The 26,928-nt window shown below is 39.2% G+C and overlaps 1 protein-coding gene across 1 annotated transcript; it reads right to left on the minus strand.

The window, feature by feature from the left end:
• Positions 1–2,598: 2,598 nt before the first annotated feature.
• SCAF11 (SR-related CTD associated factor 11) lies at positions 2,599–26,928 on the minus strand. Its single transcript, XM_056846030.1, has 14 exons — positions 26,850–26,928; positions 25,668–25,831; positions 23,139–23,216; positions 21,427–21,518; positions 20,889–20,956; positions 19,021–19,070; positions 16,421–16,527; positions 14,467–14,553; positions 13,655–13,755; positions 8,504–11,434; positions 7,249–7,592; positions 4,709–4,927; positions 3,740–3,859; positions 2,599–3,160 (listed from the first exon to the last, which is right to left on the minus strand). The coding sequence occupies exons 1-14, from the start codon at positions 26,908–26,910 to the stop codon at positions 3,032–3,034; spliced, it is 4,551 nt and encodes a 1,516-aa protein (XP_056702008.1). The 5' UTR covers positions 26,911–26,928; the 3' UTR covers positions 2,599–3,031.

Consider the following 26,928-nt stretch of genomic DNA (forward strand, 5'->3'; position numbering starts at 1 on the left):
CTTCAGTCAATAGTCATAAGAATACAGAATTGTTTCTCAGAAGTCCTACTGAATTCAATGGGACTTATGTCCATGCAAATGCATACAGGATTGTGGTCAGATTGCAGCAAAATGCCCATATATTTCAAAATATATGAAATTAACTGAATGGGCTAGCACTAGCCACATCCAGCTATGCACCCACCTTACATCAGCTCGGTCAACTTTGTCAATAGTGACAACATTAACAAGCGGGGCTGGAGGAGCTGGATGCAACCAGATTAATCCTCACTACTCATTACTGGCAGTGCCAATTTGCTGATGAGGGCCTACTCAAAACTCCCACTACAGGGACAGGAATCCACAAGTATTTGGATCCAAAAGTTGTGATCCATGAATGGTGAAACCTTCCATTGGTAGCCAGGGTTACGTGAACCTTTGGGCTCAACCCACAGTTTCTAATCAAACAGAGATGAATGCCTCACCCAAATCAATTTATCCATGGAACTGCATACTTTGGGATAAAAAATTGAATTATTATAGACTGCACACCAGTCAACATCCTTCAGTGGATAAAAAAGTGAAGATTCACTAAACACAGGTTTCCTAAGCCTGCAAAAGGAATCTCTTAACCCTTTTAGTGCTGCAGTTTCTCCTACAAAAGAGATTCTGTCCAGCTCCTATATGGAACAATGATGAACACTCCAGAGTGACTCTGTTACCATGGTTAAGAATTTGGGACTGCTTCTTTTGACTAACACACACTCCTCCCTGAAGGTTATATACTATCACCTCCCCACCCCTTCTGTACAAATGTCCTCCTCTGTCTTTTCAATTCTAATTATGGTTAAGTGTTCTATCTGCACCGTCTTGCTGAGCGTAAGCAGTAATACTTTAAACCCACATTTGAAACAAGGTATAGAATCGGGTTCCAAACTCTAGGTTTTAAGCTAGCCTTGGTTCATTTCACTCTGGGCTGACATAACGTTAAGCTGCAGCTACCAATAAAGATTGAATGCAAGACTACAGGAACACGGGTTCAGTACTTGATCTCTTAAGATCAGGAAATGTTACATCTGCTCCTCAGCTGTTTGGAATAGAACGGCCAACTTCAATTATTCACAGAACACAATAAGCATAAATATGCATAGTATGATTAAACCAGACTGACATAAGCCAATTAGTGAGTTTTCCAATCAAGTGATGTTTCGCTAAAACTAGGTTAAATGGCCATGAATGTATCTACTGGTGTAAAACTCTTCTGAAATCTAAAACATGGCCTGACAGTAAAAAAAAATTATATCCATACTAAAACTTTTCACAATATATCTCTTTAATTACACACAATACACACCCAAATAGTTCATTATGTCTGCAAAAATAAAAATAGATAAATATTTTGACAGTGTCTTGTTCTCGATTCCTTAGTTTTCCTCAGTTTTTGGCCTTCTGTGCTAACTCGAGGTACCTGCCCTTAGTGGAGGGCCCTCAGGACCACTGGACAAACTGTAGTTCAATAGCACTTTGCTGCCTCCTCCCACAACTCTGGATGCAGACATCACAAACCTTTGCTGTGTGCCACAGGCATCAACTTGTTCCCATGCCCACATGCTTCTTCCCCGTTTTTCAGAAGCCTTGAACCAAATTCAAGTTTACTGAGATTCCAAAATGCACCTGTCAAACTGGAGTTTGTTTCTTCTTCGTAAACTGGAACAACACTGATTCAGAATCAAAACTTGTGGGAAAGAAACAGACTTCTCCCCGTTGCCTGCAGCATGATAAGCAGGAGTTCAATGCAAGGCTTTCAAAACCAGGAAGCCTTTGATCATGTTCCACAAGAGGGAAGGAGAAAGGGGAGCATGTGAGCCCAGCAGCAAGGAGTGCTTGTGCCTCTCATGAACCAAGAGGCTTGCAGTGAGCACAGCGTCAATCAGTTCCAACCAAGACATGGCAAATACAACCGCAGCATGCGTAACGATTTCCTGTCTAGTACCTGCACTCCCCTTTCAGCTCCATCCTATAAACTGCAAGAGCAACTTAGATTTTGCATGAGAGTTAGGCCTCATGCATTGCATTAGGGCTTGACAATTTTTATGCATCATGAAAGAATCCTTGCTTGAACGTATTTGGCTTTTATTTCACATGCCTACAATAGATAGCTTGTGCTAGACCACAAGCGGTAACTACCAAAGATAGGACTAAGGCTACTGCTTACACCATCTACCACATACTGAGCAGCAAAAATTGTCCTCAAGCTGTTGAAGGTAAAAAACAAAATAGCCTGTGCTGAAAGATACCAGACAAAACTGAAGTCAGGCAATTTGTACCCCCAAGACAAAAATTAAGCACAGAATGCTTTCCAACTACACTGGAGTGCTGAAAGACCATTTCCCCATATCAAGGTGAAGAGAAAGAACCGGTTTTGGTTGCCTTTTGGAATTCCAATCAAAGCAAGAACTGGAAAAGCCACAAAACAACAAGCAGCAGCATAGCCTTTATTTGGTGTTACAATAGGAAAACCATGCCCAGAGTTTTGGGCAAAATTTGCTGTTTCTTTTTTGTTTTTTGATGAGTTCTATTCAGACAGTGTGCTTTTAAAACACATGTTGAGCCTGTAAATTGAAGCAAAATACTTTATTGTACTAGAACTGAAAGGGTTGGATAGGATTGACAGGAGGACCAAAGGAAAAAAAATCACCTTGACTGATTTACATATATTGTACATACTCCTTTCCAAATATCAGTATTCTGACAAACATTTGTGCCTCTGCACTCCACTGTTTGAACCAAAATACTGTACATGTGGTATTCACACAATTGTATATTACTAAGCGGGGGCACTCTCCTTTATTCCTTTCAGTTTCTCTTTACATATCCTTTTGCAAAAGGATAAAGAAGTTGCAGCATTAATCTGTATTTATTTATAACAAAACATTATACACTATATTGAAAAATAATTTTATCAAAATCAGATTTCATCCACTATTTTTTTGTTAATAGTCCATGTCAAAATTGCACTTTGCAGACATCTCGATGGCATTTTCCAGCTGACTCATTTTCTTTCCACAGAAATGGTTTCTTCGGGATTTTTCTTCCTTGAATGTTTGTATTTGTCCACATAAGCTTTGACCAAATTTGCCACTTTTGCAGAATTCACTTCCCCACTCTTGCTGTGACAAACCTAAATGTAAAGAGCAGACCACCACTTCAGCATCAAAACTTAGTCCTCGGCAACGACATGCCATACGAAGGAAAGAGTCTCCCTTCAAAGAGACATTCATGGGGAATACACTGTGCCAGGCTGACTCGGATACCCTTCAGCACAAAAGGCCCCTTGCTGTCTGTTAAAGGCCACCTCCCAGTGCAAGCAAATGGCTTATTCAAATTCTAGCATGCGTGTGTGTGTGAAAGAAAAGCCACTGTAGCCAAAACTCAAGTGAGCCACTTTAGGGTGGCAGGAGTCCAAATTCACACACACTTATTTTGAGACAGAGAAGACCAGGCTAACTGCATAGTTAACATCCACTTTTCACTGTATCTTAAAAAGATCCCATGTGAAGAATTTTGCAGAGCTCCACAGCTTACTTCCTTTATCACCTCATTCTCTCCTCTTTTCAATGGACTGCAGGGATTAAAGAATCCAGAGTTTTAAGCCAAGGTTTGGGTGAGCAGAAGACTGGTTGCAAAGCAAAGGTTTCTGCTTGCACAAGGTGACACTTAGATATAAGACAGTTTTAGATATCAATAGAAAATCACTCACCTTGTCTACTGCTTTTTTCACAATCTCTTTATATTCTTCTTTAGAAATATCTTTATTCTGGTAAAACGGCTTAATAGCCAGTTTCACTTCTTGTGCAGCTTTCTCCTGAATTAACAGTTTCTAAAAAATACAAGGTTCATGCTATTTCAGAAAACATCACACAACCATTTTTATTGTTTTTGGTGTAATATTGAACATTGGCATAAGCACAAAAACAGTATAGCTGATATGCACACTTAAAGGGGGCAAGCCAACATAGAAACTGATATCAGTAGAGTAATACAAGCAGTCTAAAAGGGGCCTGTGAACAACCAGTCATTTACCCGGCTGCTTCTAATAAAACACCAGCAGCCTCAAAGTACCCAGACGAGAATGCTTTACAAAACCCTCAGCCAATCTTTCCTTGCATTCAAGTTAGTAACACAGGTACACACATGGAGGAAGGCTAGATGATTATCTGTGAATCAGCTTGGGAACGTACTTTCAATGTAAATATTTTGTCAGAGCTTTTCAGAAATTTTAAGTTACCTAAAGTCAATATTAAGTTCCCAAAGTTGTATGATTCCATGTGTGTGCATGTGAAGTGCCATCAAGTCGCAGCCAACATATGGCGACCCCAGCAAGGGGTTTTCAAGGCAAGTGAAAAGCAGAGGTGGTTTGCCACTGCTTTCCTCTGCAGTCTTCCTTGGTGGTCTTCCTTTCCAAGTACTGACCCTGCTTAGCTTCCCAGATCTGACGAGATCAGGCTACACCATGCCGCCTTCCCGCCCTATGATGCCATCGGAAGCTTAAAAATAAGCAGGTTAACATTACATTACATTTGACATTTTCTCTGTAAGATTATGGGTTGCATCGTATCACTCTGCTCAGCTAAGTGTGCAGTGGTAGTCTACAACACTATATATGAATCAGATATCTCTGATTTTAGCGCCGCATAACTATGCATATTACTCGTGGTGTTGAACTTGCCTGGTCTTTCTTCGAGCTATCTGCGCTGGCTTCCACCGTTACACTTACTTTGCTTTCAGCCAATTTTACAGCAGCATTAGAAGATTTGATGTTACTTGACGATGTTGTATTACCAGAACTTGGTCCCTGAACTGCTTCCATGTTTCCCAAAGCTGCTGTTGAAGCAGGCAGGATTGGTGTACCCATGTTGTTGGCTCCATGGGAAGTACTAGGAACAGCCTGTTTTTAAGAAGATCAGAGGTTAGACTGTAAGCCTGAAGACAGGCCCGGTCTCTCTTTAATGATGCTTCTCTTTAATTTGCTTCTATTTTCAAGCAAGACTACTTCCTATAATTTTTAGTAACAACACAAAATGCATGAAGGATTGGGGTTTATCTAATGGCAAATTAATTAGGGCCTACAGCTAAAGCTAAGGATTTTCTCTGGTAGGAGGAAGATGACCGCAATAAGGAATCCATCATATTTCTGGCACTGACCAATTCCTATCCAGTCTTAGCAGCCATCCAAAGGGCACACATGTGAGTATGTGCATGTTAAAAAATTTCTGTACTGGGAGAAAATGCAGAACTCCACTGCACTGAAGAGGGAGAATCCCTCCTATAAACCAAGAGGAGCTTGGAACTTACCAAGCAGAACAGCTGTGGCAAAAAAGGATGCCAAAACCAACTCCAATCACCTAGAGAGCTAGTTCGTGGGTCCACAGCAACAGTATTGGTAAGAGAGGAGCAGTGAACATTCTGTACAGGGACAAAGCCACCTCATGATGCACAAGGCTAGTGGCCACCAGCTAGCAACAGAACAAGATCCATCTTCCTTACAAGTGACAGATGGAGACTCACTGAAAACTGGTTTTACCCCTGTAGATCTGAAAGCTGTGCACATTTCTGCCGGCTCCGCAGTTCCAAGCCAGCATCAGACAGAGAAGCTACCAGTACAGATGCATTCCCCAGTCATTCACACTCCAACCAGTAGCAGTAACCCCAAAACTGCTCTTGTTTCTAGGCATCATCCTTGGGAAAGGAGGTAGAACCATCTGCGAAGGATTACCTTCTGGGGCAGCCAACACAGGTTCCTGTCTACTTCTGGGAAAGAATGGATATTTTTCAGCGAAGGCCCCTTTCAATCAGAAATGAGCTGTCACTGAATAGGACCTGTAGCAAGCTTCATCCTCCTCTCAAATGTACATACCACTTGTCCCAAGACAGATGACTGTGGGACTCTGAGTTGTTCAAAAGGAAGCCCTCCTTCCTATCATCACACCCCCCGCCCCCATTTCTGATACAGGACTTTCTTGTGTTGCCTTTGTTTCTGTAAATGAACTACAGGGAATGGGTGCTGTGGCTACTTTCCAAAATTAGGCAGAAGTCCCTCACAGCACACAGTAGCAAGAAAAATCTATGCTATGTCCAGCATCCTTTCTTCAATAAGGAATCTTGAATCAGAAATAATCAAGATGTACAGAACCATGTTTCACTTGAACATAAAATGTGAAGATGGTTCCTAGAAGAGGAAGTGCTGTCAGAAAAGGATTTTATATATGGAATCAATTATCATGTTGTAGTCAACTTCTTTGAACCTCCTGGAAATAATTTTCATTACTGTTCCTCCTCTCCCTCACTTTCACTAAATTCTTAAGAAGCAAGATAACAATGTTAACAGAAGTAATTATAAGGTCATTTAGATAATGTTTAGCTAGACCCAAATTATACTTTTCCACCCTGTTGGTCCAACCACACTACAGCACTAAAATCTGCTGCCAACGGTTTAGATCCAGTGCAGCATTTCTGTGGGCCCAAGGACTTACGCCTGAGGAAGTAACCTGAAATGCCCCCCAAAACACTGTTTTGATGTGGCTTCTCTACTCATGGAAATTCAGCAATGGATTCAACCCAATGACCATGTTGGATCAGGTCAAGCCACCACCCCTCCCCAGCAGTGCACTTAACTGAAGACTGGCAATGTTCATATGGGAACTCATAGGTAACCAGTCTAATCTGTGTGTAAAGTGCCGTCAAGTTGCAGCCGACTTATGGCGACCCCTTTTTGGGGTTTTCATGGCAAGAGACTAACAGAGGTGGTTTGCCAGTGCCTTCCTCTGCACAGCAACCCTGGAATTCCTTGGTGGTCTCCCATCCAAATACTAACCAGGGCTGACCCTGCTTAGCTTCTGAGATCTGACAAGATCAGGCTAGCCTGGGCCATCCAGGTCAGGGCCAGTCTAATCTACATGGTTTCAAATGCATGAAGCCAATCACGCAGAAATAACAACCATAGTACAGTATTTATGGACTGGGCCTTAGTTTATCAGGGGAGACTGCCCTTCTCTTGCTGACTGACAAACAGGAAAAATGATTTCTGATAGAAACCGAACTACATTTTTCCACATTTAATATCATACTCATTCAACAAGTACCAATTCAACATCAATATTCAAGGAAAATTAGCACCTGAATATGTCAGACAAAGCATTCATATAAAATAGGATGGCCTGAGCCATGCTGCTAAAATCTGACAACTTTCTGTCACACTGGAAGACATACCTGCAATTGTTTTCCATCCAGTTGGGAGGCAACATAATTAACCTGCTGGGACGGTGGTGGAGGTGGTGGTGGTGGAGGTGGTCCCTGAGACACATTGGTGGGTGTTGCTACTTGGACAAGAGGCACTCCTGTATGAAGATGCATGGGCACCGGCGGTGGGAGGTTAAATGGATTGTGTTGAATGTTCATAATGGGAGCATGAACACCCATTGGATACGGGAAGATATTCATTGGCTGATGTTGCGTATTTACTGGTGTCATTACATTCATCTGTGGTTGCATGATGTTTATTGGTAGTTGAGAATTATCACCTTGTTGGCTAGTTTGGTCTTTGAAGGTTGGATCTGTCAGATAGGGGGAAAGATATCTGAAGATGTTTGGTTCTGTACAGTATTACAAAAGCCCCAGACACCCTTCTGACCCTGATTAACTGTAGAATAAGTAATTTTGCCAGATACATGGACAACATAGCCTGGATCCTATAAAATGTTAAAATAACAAAGCTGGAGGACTCCATTTTGATGGCGGTATTCCTTGATTATATTACAATTCCATAACCATCTGCCTAGTACATTTCCTGTCAATTATTACAATATGATTATAATTCTAATCAATTTGAGTTAAAAGATGTGGTACAAAGCAAGCATGATCTTTTTACAGCTTAAGATCTTCCATACAATGGAAGATCTCAAGGAATATTCCACTGGGAATAAGGGATGACACAATAATCCTTTCACTTTAAATGTCTATCCTCCACCCTCTGCAACGTAAGTAAAAGAGAGCTGGATGAATTTAAAATCTTAATTATTCCTTTGAACAACTGTGTGTAGCTCTCTCACAAGTAGTTGTAAAAGGAAATATAATACCAGTGAAGTATATACACAAGCAACTAGCCCCTTGGAAGGAAATAAGCAGTTCTTAATATTTCTACCCTACAGTGTAGCTGCATTTTTAGTAGATTCTTTCAGAGCAGCATAAAATGGATTGATCCCTGCTACATTTATCTTAAACAACCCTAGCATCCCCTATGCAGATTAGACAGTAAACTTTTTTATAATGTAGGGTGCATGTGGCTGAGTGAACTGGGAAGTAGCAAGATGACCCCCTTGATGAGCTTTCAAATATTCTTTTCATTGCACAGAAAGCAAAGTCAGCAAAACTTTCCAGTTTTCATAAGATTTTTTAAATGTTACAAAAAATTATTCCCTACTCTCTACCCCCAAACTAATAAGGAAAATGTGGGAAAGACTTATACCTTGCTCAGGTGCTGCTGCTTCCTCTTGTTTTGTCCATGCAGACTGTGGAGTTGGAGAATTTCTGCCTCTTCTGGAATAATAATTCTGCACATCTGCCGGTAAGGTCTTTCTTACAGCCCAGCTAGATGCAGACGTCCAGCCCGACCTATCAGCCGGTGTATCAAAAGAGAAGTCTTGCTCTGACTTGCGTTTGTATGGCTGATGTTCTGGAAATCTTGAACTCTCATTCGCAGTACTGTTTGTGTTTCCTGAGTGGGGATTACGTGTTTGCCAGCAACTTTCACTCTGGTCTCCGTACAAAAAGCCACCTCTGCCACGGCCCCCTCTGTTTCGGCCCCCTCTGCCACGGTTTGAATTCCAACCAGATCCAAAGTTTCTATTCCAAGGAGGCCCTGAATTATTGTGTCTATTTTCCTCCCATGGTGGACTTTTAAATTTTTCCCGATCTCTGTTCCTGCCTTCTGGAACAGAATTTATCCTTTCCATTACCCAGTCTGGATAATCTTTACTATACTGGTCAGGATCAAGTGGTGTATCATCATCTTTGTTTGTGCTGCCCCTTTCTCTCTTCATGTTCTCAGACAGCTTATCCTGTTCATTTCTTTTGTACCTATCATTTCCTCTGGGACTTTTCCAATTGTCATTTGTCCACCTTTCTTTCCATCTAGGAGGTGAATAGCCATCTCTGTCATTTCTAGGAAATGAGAGGCCTTTATTCCTTGGTCTGGATCTGGATCTGGATCTAGATCTTGAGCGTGACTGTGACCACCTTCTCCTACCCCTCTCTCTGTCATGCTCTCGTCTTATCCCCTCTTTATCACTATCTCTGTCCCTACTCTGAGACCTACATCTGTGCCTTGGAGAGGAGTCTTTCGCTCGTGTCCGTGATGACCTCCTCTTTTCTCTCAATCCATCCCTCTTTGGTGAACAAGAGGGAGATCTCCTCCCTTCTCTCAGCAGACCCCTCTTTGGGGACTGAGACAAAGATCGCCTCTCTTCTCTCAGTAGATCCTTCTTCGGAGACTGGGACCGAGACCTCCCTTCTCTTTGAGGATCTCTCTTTGGAGACTGAGACAGAGACCCTTCCCTCTGCTGATCCCTCTTTGGAGACTGGGATAAAGATTTTTTCCTTTTTCTTGGTTGATCCCACTTTGGAGACTGGGATAGAGACCTTTGCCCTTCTTTGGAAGTATCCCCTTTGGGAGACTGAGCCATCCTGCCTTCAGCCACAGTCTCCTTCCGAGGAGACCGAGACATCCTGCTTTCAGCCACAGTCACCCTTTCAGGAGATGGAGACTGAGATTTTCTTCCTTCTCGCTTGGATGGAGACCAAGTTGTTGATGGAGAATGAAATCTTGATCTTCTAGTTCGAGTCTTTTTATCTTTTTTAAGTTCTGCAGAGCATTCTGATTCTTCTTTCTTTTCTGGACTTGTAAAACTTGTAGAATGTTCCACTTCATGTAGCAAAGAATCTGTCTCTTGCTCTACAGGGCCACTCACTAGTGGCTGGTCTATGTGAGGCTCATTCTGGTCACTGCTAAATGAATCACATTCCATAGCTACTATTTCATTGTTATCGTCATTGAAATACTTAGCATCTTCAGTATGCATCGTTGGCAATACACTCATTCTGGATTCTTCTCTGTCCTCTTCTAAAGATTGATCACATTTATTACCTGAAGCAATGTTCAACAATAAATCAGTATATTTTTGGTCTTCATTATTTGCAAGTGTATTTGCTTCTTTTTCTTCAGTTTCAGGATCTTCCATTTCCAGTGACACCTGCAGTTCCAGTAATTTGCTTCTAGGACTACCTAATGGCTGCTCTTCTCCCGCCACAGTTTGTTCTGGAAATGAATCGGAAGAATGAATACAATGACCTGCCAGAGGCTCCTCTGGGTTCTTATTTCCCGTCCTGTCCAACACCCCATCTGTTACTGCTGCGGATTCCAATCGACCCAGTAATTCATTTCCAGGGCCAGACATCAACAGCTTTTCTGATTCCACACATTCCAGTTTCTCCTGTAACTCACTCTCAGGGCTAGGCTCATCTGCTACTGCCACAGATTCAGCTTCCAATGCTAATTTGTCCTCAGAACGATTCAAAGGTTCGTCTGCTATTGCCACCAATTCCACTTTTCCTGGCAGTTCAGTTTTTGAACTGCCTAATTCCTGGAGCTGTTGTGTAAGCGTTACTGTTTCATCAGAAAATTCTTCCCCAAGAACTGGTACAGGTTGGTCTACTTGTTCAATGGTACTTGAACATCTCTCACTTTCCAACTCAGTATCATCTGCCACATCACATTTCTCAGTTTCACCTTCAGGGATGAGCAAAGGTGGTTCTTGAACACAAGGATCAATGTCTAACACTTCTGAAGTATCCTGTCCTTTGCAAGAGTCTTCTGTAAGTTCCTTGCATTCTACATGGTCCTTGGAATTTTCTAATCCATTAGCAGATTGCAACTCTACGTCACTTCTGCAACTAAAGTCAGGGGTACTGTTTTCAATATCTGGTAAATTGCCTTTATCTTGCAGCGTCGTCACCTCTGTTTCAGAGTCACCTTCTTCAACTAGATCACTAGGTGACTTTCTACAACGTCCATAACTTCTGAGTTTCTTTTTAACTAAAGGTTCCTGCTGTTTTACTGCTCTCTTGGCCTTTCGTTTTGGAGGTATTTTTTCAGATTCTGCACATGAAGCATTCACAAAAGAGCTACCATCACCACTAGCCTCACATCCAGAACTGCTCGATTTTGGTGAACTCTGAGACTGACTTGCAGTTTCTGTTTTAGTATTCCGGGCAGATCTCCTTCTAGGAGTATTATCTGAAATCTTCCTTCTTGATCCTCTTGTACCAGCTGTACCAGAAGTTTGTTTTTTCTCCTCTCCTTCCTGGACATACGTAACAGCATACCCCTTTACTAAAGATCCTAAAGTTTAAAAAAAATGGTTAAGGTACAGTGACCAAACACTTTGAATTTAGAAATTCACTGCTAGCACCTTGAATGGCAGCTTCCTTTATTCAGTTTGCTTAGGACCACAGCTCAAAGATGATCTTGTTTTGGTAATTCACTCTTCTCAAAATAACTACACATATCAAAATTCAAAAACACTTTTTAGTTGCTCCATCTTATTTTAAAGAACTTTAGTGTTGATCCATCTTCTGATTTTAAAGAACATCAACCATTCTGCCTGCTGTGATTGAAGTTCTTCCTCAAACTACCTGCAGTACCACTTCTCTTTTTCTTTTCAAACTGTGCCTGAAAACCCATTCCATTAAAGTTATTCACCCCTCAGAAGATATCTCCAAGGAAATGAAATCCAATATGTACAAATGTAGATGCTCACATTCCTTCCAAGTTAGCTCCTCTTTTCCTCCTCTTCCTCCTTTAATTTAGATTGAAAGTCCCTTACCACAGGGACCCATCTCTCACTTATGCTATTCTATAGAGTACTATGTACCACAAGGGCACAATATTATTTTGTTTAAACTTTCTGCTTATTTTGTTCTTATTGCAGATTGAGTTCATGGCTAGTCAGTGTTCTAATTGTTTTATCTCCGGCTGCTAGTCCTTGGGGTGTCTTTCATTGTGTATTATTTTATTGTTTAACATTGTTTTACCTGTGAATGCAAACTCTTATTTATACAGAGATATGGGATATTATTTAAATAAATATTGACATTATTTTGTTAATATTTTACTGGAATCCAGTATATCAACAGTGGGGAAGATTTATGGGTCACCATTTCTAAGATATGGAAGACCTTGATACTTCTGATTTGTGGCACATTACAGATTTTAACTAAAAAAAGATGAATTGCTGGGTGTGACACACATTAAAATAGCTACCAAGGCCAAATTACTTCACTATGGTGAACATAAATAAAATATATGAACCAAAGCAAATGTTCAAGAAAGTATAAGTTAGAAATTTAAAATCAATGTACTATGCATGAAAAGTCAATTTCTTTCTGGTGCTGCAGAGGATGGTAAACTGAAAGCCCACTCCTGAAGGGGGGGCGCAAAGCTCCTTTGGAGTCAGTGTGACCCCATGCCGGCGTAGGTACCACCTTATCACAGAATAAGGTGGCATCTACGCCAGTGCGGGGGCAAACATGCCAGCCCTGGGCACCACCGGCCCCTGCAGCATCGCTGTTTTGAATGGGGCATTTCCCCCTTTTTTATTTTTAAAAATGTTTTTTTTTCTCCGCAGCGGCCAGGAAACCTCTGAAGAGGCAGCACGGCCCCACTGCTCCTGGCAGATCTACCCTCCCTTCAGGATGGTGCTCATAACCTCTTTATTGGCTCTGTGTCAGCCTAATAAGTGAATCTAAAGGCTGCTTCTAGTCCAATGGTCAGCTCATGAGATCACCATGAGAGGAGCAGGACAGGACAGCCTTAAAGATATAGAAACTGGATAAGTGCTTTATGGCATGGAAGCACTACCCTAATGAACAGGTAAATAACTTATTTCTCCCCCTGTGCATATGCACTCTTACATGCAAGCACTCATACAGATACTATTAACCATACATTAATACACTAATTAATTAATTCACTAATTAAAAGTAATATTGAACCAGACACACCTATGTCTTGGCTGAAATCTCTTAAGCACTGCTGTTTTGGTGAACTTGTAAGCTAAACCCAAGTATATGCACCCATGCTGGGCAGAAATCCAAGCCTGCTGCTGCCTGCTGCTGGCCCACCCTCAAACAAAAGCTGTACTATGTATGCACATGTATATTTGTATGCTAATCATTAAGGTGACCTGGACAGAAACAGCCTTCAGTATTCACCCTTAATACTAGAGAATTATGGAAGCTTTGCTACATCTGAGGGGAGGGATGCGGAAGAAAGAGATAAGAAACTGGAAAGTCATGAAACTCTGTCCCACCAAAAAGCTGAAGATTCTCCAAAAATTATTGCCCACCCATAACAACTCATGTCTAACCACTGTCTAGGGACACATCACCTCAACGTATTTTAGGTCAATGTGAAAAAACCACTCTTATGCTCTTTTCCCCATTTCAGTCTAAGTGCACAGGCATATCTGTATTTCCATACTCTAAAAGGTCAGAATGTTAATCTTTACAGTTAAACATTGCTTTATATAGACTATGAATAAAACTTACAAAAAAAAATTACCAAAGTTTTCCAAAGGCGTAGTGTTTATTGGAAAGAGTGTTCCCACCACAACAGCAGGTACACGGAGACAAGTTTCCATTTCATAGCACATGGAAGGGATTCTGTAAAAATTAAGCAATATAACAACAGGAGTTACATAAGGAGCTCTATACTGGAAAATATCATATGATGCCAATGTGCATTACATCCTTGAAAACTAACAGCAAAAAGCCCAAGCTAGTGGTGAAAGACCCCTCTTTAGACTTAATGTTCGTTACTTTTAGTAACCTAAAGTTACTTAAAGCTTGTTACTTTAAGCTTGTTACTTTAACCAAACTATTTGTTGGACTTCAATGGCTTGAATAAGTATAACAGCTCAGAAGGAAAAATGATATTATTGTTTTCCCTGATGAAACAACATTAATTTATTTTTATTGAGTCAAATGGTAACTATGTTATCTCCTGGTGACTTTTGCTTGGGTATCTCTGCCTCCCCAGCACCATTGTTAATGCTAAGTTTATGTACTATGTCTCAAAACAAAAAATTACAACTGTATCCAGCCTTAGTTCTGAACATTATGGTAATCTAAATGTTTAACTAATACCTATAACAAACCCCTCACACTAAACCATGGGTCAGGCAAGGCTATATTGACTTACTATATTGGACACAATTCTATTTCAAAGCACATTTTAATTTTTGTGCTCAGTTTTAAGACTGCAGGAAACATTAATATAAAATGCATATTGTTTTTAGATATTGCAGCTACTGTTGCTGCTGGCACAAAGAATTTTTTTTCAAAAAATGGTCCATCACCAGTTAGTAGTTTTACCTTTCTACTCTAGCCAGCACAGAACATGACAGCTCCAGTTCTCTTCTCTTGTGTTCAACAAGTGTGTCAAGTTTGCTGATCTCTATACTGGAAAATAATTTTTGAAAACAATTGTTCTTTTTTTTCTAAGCACATGGTTATAACAATTTCTGAGTAGAAATACCAACACAAATAGATTCAAAATAAGTGACATCACCAAATGACATTTGAGGGTGGGGGAAAAAAAACACAAGCATGTATTTACAATATTAAGAATTTCAGAACACTTTACATTACATTTGGTTGGATCTGCACTGCTGGTAGAAGTGCTTTCCTCCAGTGGAAAGAGCATTCCTCTAACAAGTGAAACTCTTTGGAGCCTCTTATGACAGGGGAATCATCTCTGCTAGGGGAATTGGTCCATGGGATCCAACACATCCTCAATGAGCCTTAAAGTAGTCATATAGGTTAAAGCAGGAGGAGGAGGAGGCTGAGAGGAGAGCGCGGGAGGCCGAGGCGGCCGGGATGCACCAGGGCGGCCGCCGAGGGGCCAGTGGGGGTTGGGGAGATGCAAGGCCATTGTTCACATTAAGTGTTTGTCAGTCATTGTCATGATTTAATTTTATGGATACCTTACTTACAATTTAATTTTTATCAATAAATAAGATCATTATTAAGTATGATATCAAGTTTTATTCAGTGTACCCATAGTTTAATTAAGACTTAAAACTTTAATTAAAGTTTATTAAGTTAATAAACAGTGTACCTAACTATATAGTTCTTCACACAACGCGTGGTTAAATGGTGGGACTCCCTGCCCCAGGAGGTGGTGATGGCTGCCAACTTGGAGGGCTTTAAGAGGGGAGTGGACCTGTTCATGGAGAAGAGGGCTATCCATGGCTACTAATCAAAATGGATACTAGTCATGATGCATGCCTATTCTCTCCAGGATCAGAGGAGCAGGCCTATTATATCAGGTGCTATGGAACGCAGGCTGGTCTTGCCGGTGGGCTTCCTGGAGGCACCTGGTTGGCCACTGTGAGAACAGACTGCTGGACTTGAAGGGCCTTGGTCTGATCAAGCACGGCCTTTCTTATGTTCTCATGTGTTTACTACGTCTGTGAATCTAGAGAAAAGTTTGCTCACATTGTTCACATTAAGTGTTTGTCAGTCATTGTCATGATTTAATTTTATGGATACCTTACTTACTTTTTTCCCTCCTCAGAGACCATGTCTACCCACTGGCTTTCTTGGCGGTAGACCTGGACTCTGAGGAGGGGAAAAAGTCCCCCTTCAGAGGCCAGGTCTACCCATTGGCTTCTATGGGCCTCCGGAGGCCAGGTCTACTGCCAAGAAAGCCAATGGGTAGACCTGGCCTCTCAATGGGACTCAGCCGGAGGCCAGGTCTACCAATAGGCTTTTATGGCGGTAGACCAGGCCTCCAGACGAGGACTCCGGACGGGGAGGGGGAAATGGCAGGGACTTACAATTTAATTTTTATCAATAAATAAGATCACTATTAAGTATGATATCAAGTTTTATTCAGTGTACCTATAGTTTAATTAAGACTTAAATCTTTAATTAAAGTTTATTAAGTTAATAAACAGTGTACCTACCTATATAGTTTAAGTTTAAGAAATTTGGCTCTCAAAAGAAATCTCAATCGTTGTACTGTTGATATTTGGCTCTTTTGACTAATGAGTTTGCCGACCCCTGCTCTAGAGGGTACTTCTAAAGGTGTTATTTGGAGATTGGGGCCCAGTTGCAAAGACAGGCGATAATCACATGGGATGGAAACGCAGCTCAAATTTCATTTGCTCCTTTACCTGAAACAGTTTTTACTGCTCAGGACACAGCAGAATGAAGGAGGGAAAAAGCTACTAAATCATATTCCTAGAAAGTCCAAGAAGCTATATTAGAATTCTGGGCACTACAATATTACAACAGCCTGTGTAAACAACAGATTCATACTGACCACTCATTGCGGTGATTAGGAGATTCGCCAGTGAAACTACTACTGGAAAAAGATCTATTGTATGTGTTACTTCTGAAGAATCTGTTTGAACAAGTCTGTCTTCTGGCCTACAAAACAAAGTGTTAAATTTAGCACAGCATTAGTTCACTTCCATATCTAATATCCATAAAACCAGAAGAATTATATTTGACAGACATATATAAATCACTTTACTATCTAATGTGCTCACAACTCAATCCCAGAAATGCAGAAAAGCTATCTAGACTCTGCACTGTGTCACAGACTTCTACATTTTATTTATTTTATTAAAGGGTTCATACTGCACTTCACCTCTTGATTTATAATCCAGCTTCTTGACACTTGCTGCTGCTACTAGATCTACACAATGGCTTTCCAGTTTTTCAATATAAATCATTAAACTAATATATCGTGTTTTACTATTGTATTTCTTTGTACTGAATATTGTGACGGCCTATGGCTATACAATAAAAACTTTTACTTACTTACACACACATTAAACTAATATTGTTGGGAAAGATTAGTGGTGGATGAATGAGAGGAAGCACCATCATTATCAAATGGCCAATACTGGATTCAGGAGTGCGAATTAAACACTTTGTTTCCACGTAGAACTGCAGCTTTTCTATTTAAGTCGTAAGAGATGTTTGAGAAAACCACCACACAGCATTCATGCTTCAAGGTCACGTATTAAGGGCAAAGCAGGTTCCATTCTTCCCTGCCATCTTATACAAGAACAGAATTAGACAATCTGACCCTGCCAAGAGTATCTAAAAAGCAGTGAACAGAAGTCAGACCACCATCTTGATCCAATTCCTTGCCGAGCTACACCACCCCATATTCACAGGATGCTTTACTGGACTTTTTGTAACATATTTCCTTTGCTATTAGAGATACCAGCGTATAGTGCCAGGTACTGAACTTTCGTGGCATTTGCTCATAGGCAAATCTCCTGAAAAACAAGTGGTATCTTGCCTTGAAGCTGTATTATGATTAAAAGAACATCACAAAAGGAAGAGTATCCAAGTTCATACCGGTTACAGGATTTGTTAAGATTTGATTGTAATGGACAAGGGTTACATGAACATTTATCACCTCAGAAATGAGGCTGAAATGTTCCTTAATGTCAAGTCACTAATTTTTCTAAAGATACGTGTGTAGTACACACATATTATACACATATAATAATGTATTATGCACATATAATAATGAAGTAAACCAGTTCTCAGATCAGTTTGCTAAAGCTGGCGTCCCCCACCCCCAATTAGACTGCAAGGACAATGAAGACAGCAGACTACTATAACAGAAATGTCCTTAATACTGATGACTACTTCAAGAAATAACTTTGGTACAACCAAATGCAGACATGAAACTTCTTTGTGTACAAGAGTGGCACACAAACTTTTAATTACTAGAAATCAGTTTAAAATAGAATTGTTCATCTAATAATTCTTTGGTTATCCAAGAAGTGATATACATTTAAGACATAACTCCTGCAATTAACAATGTTCAGAGGCTATTGGTAAGGCATGCAAACAGGGCCATCCACAGGGGGTTCTACGTACTTGAGGGAGGGGGAGCAAGTCTCCAAGCTTGCAGAAAACTATTTATAAATTTTTCACACATACCCTCAATGATCTGAAAATGTTGTTACCCTTAGGAACCATGGAACACTGAGGACAGCTGAACATCAGTTAAAACAAGTTAAAAAGGGAACACAGACGGGGAAATGGAAATTGACCTACTCAAATGTCTGAAAGCATAAGTTTATCTTGACAGGGTTCATTAGAGTTGAAGGATCAGTGCTGTGACGCACACACTCACAAACTCCCCAGAACATGAAGAGAGACAGGCAAAAATGCTCCAGAGCCTTTTGGAGCTAGACAGATGAGGAGCTTCATGGCCATTGCCCTATAGTATTAGATGGCTATAATTCAAGGTCAGGTGCTTAGGAAACCAGCCATCTAGCAGTATCATTCTATCATGCTGCTACGAAGGGAATTATTGAATTGCATATATGCATTTACAAACAATTCCTTGGTGGCCCCTTAAAGACTCTTTTCATTTTAAAATAAAACTGTCTTGATCATACCCTGTTTTGTTTTGTTTTTTGCCATCATATCACATCTGACTTATGGTGACTCCTGGAGGGGTTTTCAAGGCAAGAGATGTTAAGAGGTGGTCTGTCATTTCCTGCCTTCACATCACAACTCTGGTATTCCTTGGAGGTCTTTCATCCAAATACTTGCCAGGGTTGACCCTGCTTAGCTTCTGAGATCTGACAAGATCTGGGCTATTCTGATTAGGGCAGTCATACCCATACTGGCATTTTAAAAAATATGTTCCTAGGAAAGTGCTTTCTAAGAACACTCTTGATTTTACAAAATAGTAATGAACACTTGGCAGTTAATTTTCAAAAGAACTGCAGGATAAGTTTGCAACGGCTTAAAATTAAGCAAGAAATTACCAGTATTGTAAAAACAGAAAAGAAACATTCACATAAGCCTTATATACATTTAAAAACTGCAATAGTTTTAAAAAGTTCCTAGAAATGTTTATAATTTATAGGTATTTAAACAAACCTTGTTTTTCTTCACCAACACAGCATTTTTGTCTTCATTATTTGAAGAGCCTATATAGTGATAAAAATACACAAACTCTAATTTTAATCAGCTCTAAGGTAATTATCAATTAAAATCCATTTAGAAAATTCTATTAAAAGCTACAAGCAAAAACAAGCAAATTTCAGAAGAAAATAGAATTAATGGGATCAGATTTGAAAATCGCGAGCATACTTAAATAAACTAGCATAAGTAAATAAACCTCTGGATTGGAGGTCCAGGTCTGGTGGTCATGAGCCCAGGGACCAGGCACCCAGATTGACTAAGGACCCTGGAGCACATATGATGCAGGGATCTGAAAAGTGGGGGGGCTGCATCTCCGGCTGGAAGGTTATTTGGGAATTAGGTTTGGCCGTCTCTCAGGGGAGCTGTCTCTTCTGGGTGTTTGCCATGAAGGATGACAGAAGGAAATGATGTTAAAGATGGTCACAGACGCATCAGGGTGGGGAGCATCGTGCAACTAACAAAGACTTGATATGGCATGGATTTTAAGTACTAGTTAGTAACTGTCCTTTTGTTTATTTTGTTTGATGCATTTAGACCTGTTCTTCTAATACCTTCAGTTTGTGCCTTGTAGAAATAAAGTTGTTTAGAGAGAGTCTGCACAAGTCCTTACCCACCTGCCTTGGCTCGCTACACTGATACACCCCTGTAGAGTCTGACTCAGGCAACCCATGAGCAACAGGGAGGCTGGATTTTACCCAAGGTGGTGGCAGCAATAGTAAAAGGGAGAGGAAGACAGCGTCCGGTCTTGCCCCACAAGGTGACAGAGATCATGACAACACCCTAATGATCTGAATGACTGGTTGAATTTATGTCTTCATTTGAAATGTTTTTGCCCCTTTCAGATGTTAAGTACAAAGGGCATGAATCAGTGTTCTAAAGGCTGCAAACTAGAATTGGGTTTTTTTGGTATGAGAAAAAATTTTTGATTCACTGTTCTATATTAGCAAATGTGAGTTTTAAATATTTTGCTTGTTAATTGTTAACATTTCATTTGTTATTGATGGCATACATTGGTTTACTGAGATTTGCTGGGTATTTATGAGGTTTTTAAGATACAGTCGACTGAAATCAATTTGTGTCCTCATTAATGAATGTTTACTTCACAGCACTTGATTTATTTCAGATAGTGTTTTGAAAGGAATCATGTTTTTGAAGGACACTCAAAACTGAGTTGCTAGCATACCATCATGGAATTTTTCCCTCTAAACATTTATGGGATTTGTATCTGAATCATTTCTCAGCTGTTATTTATCATTCTTTTATGCATCTTATACTATTTATGCACTATGAAAATAGTGATAGAAGTTATCTTCTATTGTATATACTGTATTTTGGTCACATTATGAGAAGACAAGAGTCACTGGAAAAGACAATCATGCTAGGAAAAGAGGAAGACCCAAGAAGAGATGGATTGACTCAATAAAGGAAGCCACGGCCCTCTATTTGCGAGACCTGAGCAAGGCTGTTAAAGATAGGATGATTTGGAGGACACTGTTTCATAGGGTTGCCATGAGTCAGAGGCAACTTGACGGCACTTAACACACATACATATACCATATATATTATCTGAATATATTTATTCAAGGTGGTTTATTGCACATTTATTTCCACCTGTATGTGATACTTTCTGTACATCTGTTTTGCTATGATCTCTGAACAGATCTCACCCACCCCAAACCAAATCCATGCACAGCTGCTGAAATCAGTTTAGATTTGATAGAAATACAGCAAATTTCAGACATCTTTAAATTCAAAGCACTAGTTAACAGGGACTTTAAAAGTATCACAGGAAGGCTAAGACAGTGAAAAGAACACAAACTTACTGTATTTTTGGTTCCAGCCTTTCCAGAAGATTGCTATCAAAGGTTTTGAGACTGCATTTTCTTGCTTTCTACAACCAACAATAAATATCAGTAACATGAACAAAACATTTTGTAAGTGTGCTAATGATGGAGCAGACACCTATTAGGAAAAAAGCAGTCTAGAAATACTCTAAAGAGCTTTAAAAACTAGACTCTGGAGAATTTAGAGGCAGAAGAATATACAGTGGCTTTTTTCTTTACTGCTCCTCATCTCCATTTCTTTATAGCCTCCTAGGAATATCTCCTAATTTTGGCATTTATAGGAGTCATCTACAGGTTGCTTCCTGAGCACAGATATTTACCGTATAAAATTACACATCTATTTAGTATTTACACAATGTGCTAGAACAAGGTATCAAGGGGAATGGTTTGGGATGACAAATTGGCAGAGAAATATATTTTGAGAAGCAACACTATGTACACAAGAGACTAGAAGTTTTAAAATGCATTTCAAATAAAAAAACACTTAGTAAATAAACACATTTTACATCATGCTAACCTTGTAAAGCTTTTCATATTCATAGGGCAATGCTTGCCCTCATTACAGCTAAGTAGGTCATCTTTTTTGCTTACTTGTTGCTTTATCTGAACCTGCAAGGAATGTTAATGTTATCATTAGTCAAACAGTTAAAACCTAAATGATTTGCTCCAATATTTATGGTCTAGAAATCAACTTACGTTACTGAAGCAACAAAATTATTTACTTGCATAACATAACATACACTTTACAAACAGATTAGCATTACTGCATTTGACTCCAAAGAAATGTGCTAAAGTGACGATATGTTCTCGTTCTAGGCAAATCAGATACATATCCCAAAAGTTTGTTCAAAAGAATACCTTGGATAAATCTACCAGCAAAACAGTCTCATTTTGGTGATTCATGACAAGGTCTTCAACTAAAGATTTCTGCTGCAATTCATACCAACTGAATTATAAAAAAAAACTATATAGCTGATTATGTCCTATATGAAAAACACTAAAAATACTTACTATCAGAAATTTGTGCGTTCCTAGCTTATCATTACAAAAAAGTGCTTCTTAAGGTAATGATGCACTTTGTAAAAAGAGAGTACAAGACCTCAGTGCAATCACCCTTTGCATCCTTCTCACCTTGTGCACTGCTTTGCACGAGGGAATTTCTTGCTGATGACCCCCACCCTTTCTCTTCCTCCAAATCAACACACCTCCTGTAATCAGAATGTGCTGAGCTAGTGGGACTGCCACTGGCATCTAGCAGCATACGTGAAGAAACAACTGCTGTAGGCCCTAAGTGTTTAATTGTGGTTATAACATGGTCTTGGAAACTGTTACAGTATCAGGTACAGAATTTGCATTATTAAATTTCCTTAATCCTTGTATTTCATCACCATTACTAGTCTTTGTACTGTTTAAGATTTCATTACTACATTAATAGAGGTTACACAATATTTAGGCTTGGCTTATTAGACAGTTGTTTTTTCTTTAGACACCAATTCCTTCCCGACCTCAAGTCCTCTGGCTCACACGGTTTTCTTTGGGTGAGGGAGAGGAAGGGTCTACTCTGTGGTAAGTTTTTAAAGCAGTCACAACAGCAACTTGTACCATTAGTCTGTAGCCTGGCGTGAAACAAGAGAAGAGATCTGTCTCTTCGCATGGGACTCTGGCAGAAGCAGCACAAATCTATGTACTGCACAGCAGGAACAAAAAAGACTGAACCCTTCTCCTACACTCCCATCCACCTCTCCAAATCCCACTGCATCAACGATAAACACACCTTCAGGAGTTTCTTATTTCTAACAGCAAGTCAAGAAAGATGTGTTTATTCAGTTTACCACAGCAACATACTTCTGGAGTTTGCATGGTTATTGTAGTTAACTTGGACATACTCTATGATATAGGTATTTTAAAATGAAGTTCAATTTACTCCACCGAATGTAATGTTGTTTGTGAAAATACATAAAATCTATATTAACCAAGCATCTGATTGAAAGAAAAATATCTGCATGAAAATGATTAGAGGTGAAAATATCAAGGCAGGCAATAAACTGTTTAGCATGTGTCAAAAAATTCCAGAAGAGGCAAGAGGAAGATATGCTGACTATTAAACCATACTACAGTAAATGCACATTTCTGCAAATCTTTCAGAAAGTAAATGCTAGTTATGGATAGTAACAGTTATGTAAGTAAGCAGAAGTATAAAATTAAATAACGCTTGAACATAGAACTTACCTTTATACAGTCTTCCAGTACATTTAATTTATATACTGCTTGAAACTGTTTGCGGTCAACTGGACACGAAGCTCTGGTCTGAAAGATTTACAGCTCTTACTATTTAATTACTGAAAGCAATTTTTCTAAAAATTATCAAGCAACTGTATCCACTATATGGATCACTCATGATTCAAGCTGATGTTTTAAGTGTTTGTTGCATTCAATTAAATTAGCTTGTAGATATTAAACAGTTTAATTTAAAGTCGATAATTTCAAACAATTAATTAACTAATCTACCTATAAGTGCAAATTCTAATCCATGGAGCTGCTAGTGAATGATGCAGGGTTTTTTTTAAAGCTACTCTGGTGTGTTAAAGGAAATTTTCAAAAGAGAATATTAAACGCAGCATCTCCTACTAGCAATGAACGGTAGCTTTTGTTTACACAATTTTAAATTACTGCACATTCAATAAATACTGCTAGGTTACTGTTTTGATGAATTTTAAACAAATGTGCATGTTACCAAATTAAATTACATTATCAGCTAGAACCAATAAATGTGGAAGCTCTTCCATCTACTAAGTCTCTTTCTCTGGGAAACACAGGTTACCGAATTGCTGAGTCCAGCACCTCATACACAGCGGTTCCCTCAAAATGGAACGCCCGCCCCCCCAACCTGCACCCATTTTCCAAAGATGCAGACTAGTTCCACCCAGACATCATGTATGGTAAGCAGGAAGTACCTTCCAGACAAGTATCAGCCCAAGAGTAGATACTATGCAGGAAGGGCATGGAGGATTGCCATAGAGTACTATGGTTCACAGTTTCACATGCACATTCCATCTGGTTGCTGGTGACACTATAGGGTGCTTTCACACATGCTGAATAAATGCACTTTCAATCCACTTTCAATGCATTTTAATGATTGTTTGCAGGTGGATTTTGCCATTTCACACAGTAAAATCCATGTGCAAAGTGGATTTGAAAACGCATTATTTAACATGTGTGAAAATGCTGTTTGTCCACCTGCAAGGTCCCACTAGCATATGCAGATACCACATAAAGTTCCAAGAATTCAAAGATCATATTGTGATTACAGAAATTTAGGGTAACAATCTTCAAAACATTTGAAGGCCTATCACGAACACAGAAAACAATTTTTAACTGCTCACAGGACCGGAAGTACAAGAAGAACTGAGCTTAAACTCCAGATTTTCAGAATAACTACTCTAGCTGTAATTACATTATGCATGAAAAAGCAGAGTAGAAACAATGTTTTGTGGTTGAATAGACTGGCTAATTATCTGTGAAGATAATATTTATTATTAAGCTTGGCCTCTACGACCTTACAAAGTTGTCCACAGTTCTACAATTCTCTGTTGTTGCTTTTACTACAATGATGGTTAACACCACAAAGCAAAGATTTCATTTATCCACAAAGAAAGAAATGCAATACCAAAACAATGTTAAAAAGTTGAAGGCAGATATGCCAGTACAAAAAATCCCTGCAGAAACAGATACAATAGCATCTACAAAATGCAGAAAGGCAACAGTTTCTCCATTAGCAATTTAAACAAAACAATAGAAGAAAAAGAATGAACTAAACAGCACTTTAAATGAATAAAAGCTACTTCCTATCATTAAGTCAAAAATACTAATTATGTCCTGGCTTTGCTAAAATCTGAGATTTACATTTGGGCCAGAATTCAAAGAGCTATTTTAGATGTGCTCAGGCATGCCCAGTGGAATTTTATTTACTTCCTTTTCTTCAATGGTCAACTCATTTGACCTAAAGTCTCAAGTCAGGCCACACTAGTTTTTATTTATCGTTATTGCTGTTTTTGTTAGTTGTAGTACATATTTTTATACATTTTAAATTATACTTTATTTCAAAATTTGAGATTAAACCCATAAATTTTCTTAACTCCATAGCAAAAAGTTCATCTTGTACTTTCATATAATCACCACCGAGAAGAATTTTGCTATTGGTAAAGTAATCCTTGGGTTCTCATCCTTTAATAAAATTGGAACAATCTAAGATGAGCAGAATACAGTTTGTAGAATACTGATAATAACCAAATTGGTCTATATTTTGCCAGTTCGTACCTTGAACCCTTTTTATAAATTGGAACAAAGATGGACTCTTTTGATTTTATTGAGAATTTATTTTTTGTAAATAATGGGACAAAAATTTTAGCCCATCACTTGGGATCTACTTTTAACAATTCTAGTGATATCATATCAGGTTTTTATTTTAGCTGCTTACTTTTATTTACTTGATTTTCCCCTACTGAACAACAAACTCCTGTATCCTACCACATATTTCTCCTCCAAGTCCCCTCAGTTTCAAACACGGTTTGCCATGTAGCAAGAAGGCATTGCATTTAAGAAACAAAACCCCAAAGCCCTTTGGGCACAGTTCTGTAGCTCATTGTCTATTCCCCCAATGGGAAAAAAATAAACTGCTCCATCACTTGACTTATTTAGATAATTTTTTTTAAATTACAGAAGCTGCTTTATAAATTGACTAGCACTACCTAGACTTACCTCAGCCCATTTGAGGATGCATGTCACACAGAATATGTGACTGCAGTTTTCAGGAAAACCAACTTCCTGCTCTGCCAGACAGTTGAGGCAGATGGGGCACCTGTCAGCTTCATCAGAAAAAATGCTAGAAGAACAGGAACGGTTTTCTTCATTGTCTTCACCTGCTATAAGATGCAGAAAATATCAGTGGCCCGAAGTATATTTAAATAACATCCAGCATCAAGTTTTTGTACTATTTTGCTCAAATATAAATCTAAAGGGGAAAAAATCAATCCTGAATATTTTGTAAGTAGAACAGTTAAATCAGAAACCTAATATATAAAATGTAGTGTCTTTAGCCTAGATCTTTTTACGCCCACTGGTTGAATCCACCACAGCATTTCTGTAGATGGAAAGATTTGTACCTGTGGAGTGTGACTTTGCTTCCTCCTTCCCACTGCAGACCCAAATGCCCCTGAAATTCTGTTTTTAGACTGCACAGGAGGTATGAGAAGAGAAAGCCATACTCCATGGGTATTACCATGGAAACACTTGGGTGCATCCAAGCCATTCAGTACCCCCAGAAAGCACCAACAGAAATACAAGGGCTTAATAGCAAAGTACTTCAGTCTTAACCAGGTTATAGAACACAGAAATTGCCATGCTCTAGTTATCTACCCAACATACTGTCCTGATCAACAGGCAATTAGATGTCTCAATCAATGGGAAGTAAATATTAAATGTATTCTGACCTATTCTTGGCAGCAGCCACCAAACATACCTTTCACAAGGTTACCAAACTCTTTTAAAAAGCTATTGTGATAATAATCACAATAGTCAATGAATTCTATAAATTACAGATGTTGTCAATTTTTATGACACACTAATTAATAAACAAAGTATGTTACTTCCAAAGAACACTATTAAAATCTAGGAAGTCGATTAAAATGTAGGAAGTCAACAGTGTCTTATAGACCTTTTGTAGGTTACTGTAAAAAAACTTTGTGATCCTACTACAACCAGAGAACATTAGAAGTACACTTCAGGTTTCCCCAAATAGTGCATATTTAACTCCACAGTGCAGAATCTAGAAATCAGGAGGGGGGGAGCTTAAATTAAATGAAATTTACATTGCACTAGACATTATGTGGCTTCATTGTATTTTGATACATCTATGAGAATATTCATACATATATAAGCTACCTTCTGTATCCTCATGATTTTCATCTTCAGCATTTTGTATACATTGCTTTTTATTCTTCATTTCTGCTTAATAAACCTG

The sequence above is a fragment of the Euleptes europaea genome, chromosome 3, assembly GCF_029931775.1.
Source record: "Euleptes europaea isolate rEulEur1 chromosome 3, rEulEur1.hap1, whole genome shotgun sequence".
In the NCBI taxonomy this organism is placed as follows: Eukaryota; Metazoa; Chordata; class Lepidosauria; order Squamata; family Sphaerodactylidae; genus Euleptes; species Euleptes europaea.

Bases quoted from the DNA above. Each gene is read 5' to 3' on its own strand.
- SCAF11 (XM_056846030.1), bottom strand. From the start codon at position 26,910: ATGAAGAATAAAAAGCAATGTATACAAAATGCTGAAGATGAAAATCAT. The intron at 19,071-20,888 runs GTAAGTTTGTGT...ATCACTATATAG, and splicing joins AGGCTGGAACCAAAAATACA to GCTCTTCAAATAATGAAGAC. The intron at 3,860-4,708 runs GCAAGTTCAACA...TGTATTTTTTAG, and splicing joins ATAGCTCGAAGAAAGACCAG to AAACTGTTAATTCAGGAGAA.